This window comes from Electrophorus electricus, chromosome 12, assembly GCF_041902795.1.
Source record: "Electrophorus electricus isolate QZ-2024a chromosome 12, ASM4190279v1, whole genome shotgun sequence".
NCBI classification, from domain to species: Eukaryota; Metazoa; Chordata; class Actinopteri; order Gymnotiformes; family Gymnotidae; genus Electrophorus; species Electrophorus electricus.
Window position 1 is genome coordinate 1,709,430 of NC_137508.1, and position 5,571 is coordinate 1,715,000.

The 5,571-nt window shown below is 45.5% G+C and overlaps 1 protein-coding gene across 1 annotated transcript; it reads right to left on the bottom strand.

The window, feature by feature from the left end:
* Positions 1-2,510: 2,510 nt before the first annotated feature.
* adra2c (adrenoceptor alpha 2C) lies at positions 2,511-5,473 on the bottom strand. The gene has a single exon (XM_027027469.3). It carries the CDS (start codon positions 5,045-5,047, stop codon positions 3,719-3,721), a length of 1,329 nt encoding a protein of 442 aa, XP_026883270.2. The 5' UTR covers positions 5,048-5,473; the 3' UTR covers positions 2,511-3,718.
* Positions 5,474-5,571: the final 98 nt, after the last annotated feature.

Here is a 5,571-nt window from a genome sequence, read left to right on the forward strand (position 1 = left end):
TATTTCATGTCAAGACTTAATGGACAACTCTTCCTTTATCTGTAGAATCACAGACGCGCACGCACACACGCACACACACACGCACGCACACACGCACACACACACACACACACACATACACACACACATACACACACACACACACACAGGTGCGCACACACAGCTCCCCTGAAAGAGTATCGCTCTTATTATCACTTACTAGGGAAATTGCTCCATTTCTATGTATTGTATTTTCGGTGTTCTACACTCGCTGTAAAGCCAGGAACAAGGCTCCCGTGCCGTGGCTGCTGGCTCGCAGCCCATCAGCATTTGCAGGGTGTGATGGGCAGAGAGGAGAGAGATAAACATGTAGCTTTAAAAGGTGGACAGAAATAAGCAAGACATTTCATTTTCTAGAGAAAGAAACAGAGGAAGGAAAGTTACAAATGGTGAAGGGACTGAGGAAAAAGTCCCATGAATGTCTTAAGTGTGTAACTTGTAAGCATTGTAAGTGGTGGGTAGCCGGGCAAAAGGATGCTACGCGCTATGCTTGTGTCATGCTGTGTCATGCTGAGTCATGCTCGCTGCTGATATGTCATACGTCGGCCGCAGCTGCCGTTTTCTCTTGGTCTGATAAGATCACACAAATGAGTCTTGATTGCATTCAGCGATCTAGTTTACACTTCGGTGCCCGTAGAAGAATGATGTAACACACACCTCGATAGTGGAGATATCAGTGAACCTTTTTCAAAGTGAACCTTTGCAAGGTTAAGAACATTTTAACTCTTTAACTTAGCGTGTATCTGAGTGATCCTGTCTACCAAAACACAATGATCTTTAATCTACATTATAAAGCAGCCCAGGTCACAGGGATCTGCACAGTGCAGTAATACCTAGTGTGCTGTTCATTTGAAAGTATTGTTTCAAAATCTAGCTTGGTATCTTTCATAAAACCTTTCTGCATTTTAGTAAATCTCTCTTTAATAACTGCCATGACTTGGTGAGATCTTGGTGTAGATAATAAGCCGTATCTTATGGAGGATGCCGAGAGAGCTCTGATGAGAGATGTAAAGATGGTTACGGTTATTTGAAGCTGCTGTCAGTGATGCAAATTGACCTTAATTGTCTTAGGAAACTGTTTTAATCTCATCACGTTAAACAAAACGATCACAGAATCCAGATTTTCTAAAACATAATCCAGATTTCATCATGGCAGTTATCGCCAGCTGAGACTTGTAACAGAAGCTGTTCACACTGAAGGGTTTAAAGGTCACACTGGAAGGTTTAAAGAACTGGAAGTAGTGTAACTCAAATGTAAGTACTTAAATTTAGCATAAAAATGTTCTCTCTCTTTCCATTCAGCTTTCTAAGTGCTCTCTCCCCCTCTCTCTCTCTCTCTCTCTCTCTCCCTCTCTCTCTCACCCTCTCTCTCTCTCTCTCTCTCCCTCTCTCTCTCTCCCTCTCTCTCTCTCTCTCTCTCTCTCTCTCTCTCTCCCTCTCTCTTCTCCTCTAAATTGGTAATAGGTGACTGTTTAGAGTTTAATCAACTTACATTTTAAACATTTTTGTTCTTTATTTGTTTATATAACATTGTGGTATTCCATAATGTGATGGTTTCGCCTAATAAGTCTTAGAAGATGATCTCTGACAGGCAGCAATGAAATTGAAATGTCAATAAAATGTTATGCTTATTAAAGTGTGGAGAAACTGTATGGCTCACAGCAGCTTCACAACTGTTGGACTTTTGTCTGTAACATATTCAATGGCACTGAATGACACGTGGCATTCCTTGGGATGAATCCAGCAAGGAATTCTCACTCTTTCTGTCATTCAAAGCCTCAAATGTCATTCATTCAGTTATTTCCACTGAGGTAGTTGATTAAAGAGCAACATTTAACAAGACAGCACACATGTAGTTTGGTCCAGTGCGCTAATATGACTGATAGCTGATTGGTTCCCCTACCCCAGCCCTCAAAAAAGAATGAACAAGTTGAATTCCCATGTGCCTGTGCTTTAACAGCCTAGTGTGGTAGGCCATCACAGCAGGGCTCTGATAGCTCTCTAGGGGAAGGGTCAGTGGGAGTTTAAATCTTGGCATAATTTCCCTCCATTTGACTGGCTGACGTTTATGTCCCCTATCCCTTTGCGGAATAATAGTCTCTAGTAGTTGTTCTGAAAAAACTAAAAAAAAATAAAAAATGCAAATGAGTCACATGCTGTGAAGTTGAGTTGTTTCATCTGGTCAGTGGTAGCTCAGTCGTGATGGTATTTGTTTTGTAATGAGAAATTACCAGTTCAAGTCCCACCCCTGCCAGGCTGCTACTATAGGGCCTCTGAGCCTCAAGTTGTGTTCAGTCAGAGGTTTAAGTCTCTTTGGATAAAAGCGTCTGCTAAATGCCGTAAATGTAACCTTCCAGGTGATTCATGTGTCCCTGCTGATAAAAGTGAAAGTGTCATCAAGACCATCAGGCTGTATTTTTGCTCTTTTTGGTGCAAAGATGAATTAACTCCAGGAAACCCCCCCAGCATTCACAGATAATCTTATTCAAGTAAAAGACCACTCACTCCATCAGCTTCCTTCTTTTCCGAGCGGACACTATGGAATCCCACCAACGGTTAGACTGTTACTGAGTGCATGATGTGTTAAACCAGGATGCATGCAAGAAGAAGTGGAGACAGAACCACAGTTCACACTCTTCTAGGTTTATAGCAATAATTATAGTATAATTTAATTTTTTGAAGTTCCTTTGCTTGTCAAATGTGCTTGTGGTGACCAGTTGGTCCATTCAGAGATATCACAAAATGAAACAAAAATGAAAATTAGCTCAACATTCAGGAAGGTTGAGACTTTCAGGAACATTAAAAAAAAAAACAGTCAACCATAGTGGTTTTGCCCTTTGTAATGTATATCATACAGTGTCATATGCAACATCATAGTACAATATGGTAGAACCAACAAGCATGGTCAGAAAACAGCATCGGCTGGTTAGCAAATCCATAATCAAATCCTGAAGAGCAATAATGTTGTATAAATATTTCTAATCGCTTAAGATCATATACAGCTTCTTTTGAACAGACAACGCAAATACCTGCCTGGTCCATATCTCATAATGGCATCCTATGGCAAAAGAGCATCAGCAGCAGTGTTGAGTCAAAGCAGAAGGGTGGAGAGTTGAAGTGAGTAGAGTTCTTTTCTGCCAGGACTGTGTTTCATCCACCTGCTCCTTCCTCTCAGTCCGCTGGAAAGGGACAACACCCTCCCGTCATTCATTACACCACTTTTAATTGTGTCTCTGTTCAGAAGGAAATGGACTTTCATGTTACATAGCCCTCTAGTCCCAAAGAGAAAAGCCATCTGTGCAAACGTATCGTAAATACACCTCTTGATATCTCAGAAGTGTCCATGGCTGTAATTAAGATAAGCCCAGTTCTGCAAACATGGTCCAGTGCTGCCGGTTATAGGTGGGCGTTTCCGAGGCATCCAGCACCCATCGACCACAGCAGCTGCCGTCCGTGCAAACCCCAGAGCCTATTACAGTATGACAGATTGTTCTGAATATCTACGTTGTGGGAAGATTGTCAAGGCAGAGATGCATGGGGCAGGGACGTCGTTGAATAATACTGCCACAATGTGTACAAGAGGAATTGCATTCTTTTAAATATCCGATGGCTGGTCTGTCATGTCCGTTACACAGAACTAGTGTCAGTGCCGCTCTGGCCACCCGTTCACCAGGTTCTGCTAAAAAGGCCTTTTCCAGGACCTGCAGAGAATCTTCTGGAATGCTCTGCGGAAGTCCTGGTTGAAGATGGTGTAGATGACAGGGTTGAGTGAGCTGTTGCAATAGCCGATCCAGAAGAAGAACTTAAAGAGGAGGTTGGGGATCTCGCAGGCCTTCCGGCAGATTGCGTACAGGCTGTAGCTGAAAAAGAAGGGGAACCAGCAGACCACAAACACCCCCATGACCACGGCCAGTACGAAGGTGAAGCGCTTCTCACGGGCTTGTGAGATCTTCTTCCTGGACATGGTGTTCCTCCTCTTCCTCCGAGAGGAGAACAGGTCCAGGGACTTACTGCTGGCGCGGGACTTGCGGCTGGAGTGCTTGGAGCTGGAGCTGTTTTTGCGGCTGGTCCGGCGGTCCCTTCGACCGCTCGACGAGCCATGGCGTGGCTGCTTGGCCTTTTCCTCGGACGAACTGCTGTCGTCTAGCTCCGCGTCCGGCTCGTCCTCCCCAGCTTTCTGCCCGCCGGGCGGCGGCGAGGCGCAGTGTCCGTTTTCCTGACCTGAGTCGTCGCGGCTCAGCCCGTTCTGCAGGCGCGGCACCTCCGCCCCACCGTCTGGCTCGTGGCGCTTCTCTGACATGGTCCGGGTGCGCGTCTTGGCCACCTGGTAGATCCTGATGTAGACGAGAACCATGATGACGCAAGGCGCAAAGAAGGAGCCGATGCTCGAGTACAGGATGTACCACGTGTGGTCATTCAACTCACACCGCTTATCACCTTCACTGTTACGGTCCATGGAGATGAGTGGTGGGAACGAGATCACGGCTGAGATGAGCCACACCACTACGATCATTCCTTTTACCCTACGAGGGGTCCGCTTCAGGTTGTATTCGACTGCCTGCGTCACGGACCAGTACCTGTCCAGACTTATGGCACACAGGTGAAAAATGGACGCCGTGCAGAAAAGGACGTCTAACGCCAGATAAATGTCACACCAAACTTTCCCGAAGAACCAATAACCCATCAGTTCGTTTGCGAGAGAGAAAGGCATTATCAGCGTGGCCACTAGAATGTCCGCGCTAGCTAGAGACACGAGAAAAAGGTTCTGTGGCGGTTTGAGCGCTCTGCTCGTTAAAACGGCGATCACAACGAGCACATTCCCGACTATAGTAAACAAGATGAGAAAGCTCACCAAACCCGCGAGACCTATCATGGTAGGCAACCAGTACTGACGGCTGGAATTCCCAGTTGAATTGGAACTGATGTCCAAGAAATTGTCCACTTCGCTGGGAAAACTTTCGTTATCCATTTTAAGTATAAATTGTTCTTTGTTCGAAGATCCTTGCATTTCAAAAAACCTTTTGGCAGAGCATGATCTATTTCTGATGTCCTGTCTTGCTGTGTAGTAGCAGTTTTCCTTGGGTTTCTTCTTCTTTAAATGTTGTTTTCATATCGCCCTCGTCCTCTTTCTTGTTCAGAGAAATCTTTATAATACCGCATCCCTGTTAAACGGGAGAGCGTGATGTTGCGGTCTCACCGTTCTTCACACAACCTGTTCGTTTATTCTCCAGTCTCAGCATCCTCGCGCGCTCTCTCCACCCGCAGCACGCGGAGTGCCTTGCCCGGGACGCGCTATCCACGTGCTGCCCACATTAAACCAGCCGAGCACCGCCCCGCCTTTGGAAAGTCAAAAGGAGGAAAAAGACCTCAGATTCATTCCTGCAATAACCCAGTACTGTTGGACGTGCTTAAACCGGCTGCACTCAAACGGCCATCGCCGCTATTTTATTACTGCACTTAGTTTTTTTGCGCGCATCTCTTGTAGGCTACATTTATCGCATAAGATGCGACTTATCGTGTTAGATTTCATAT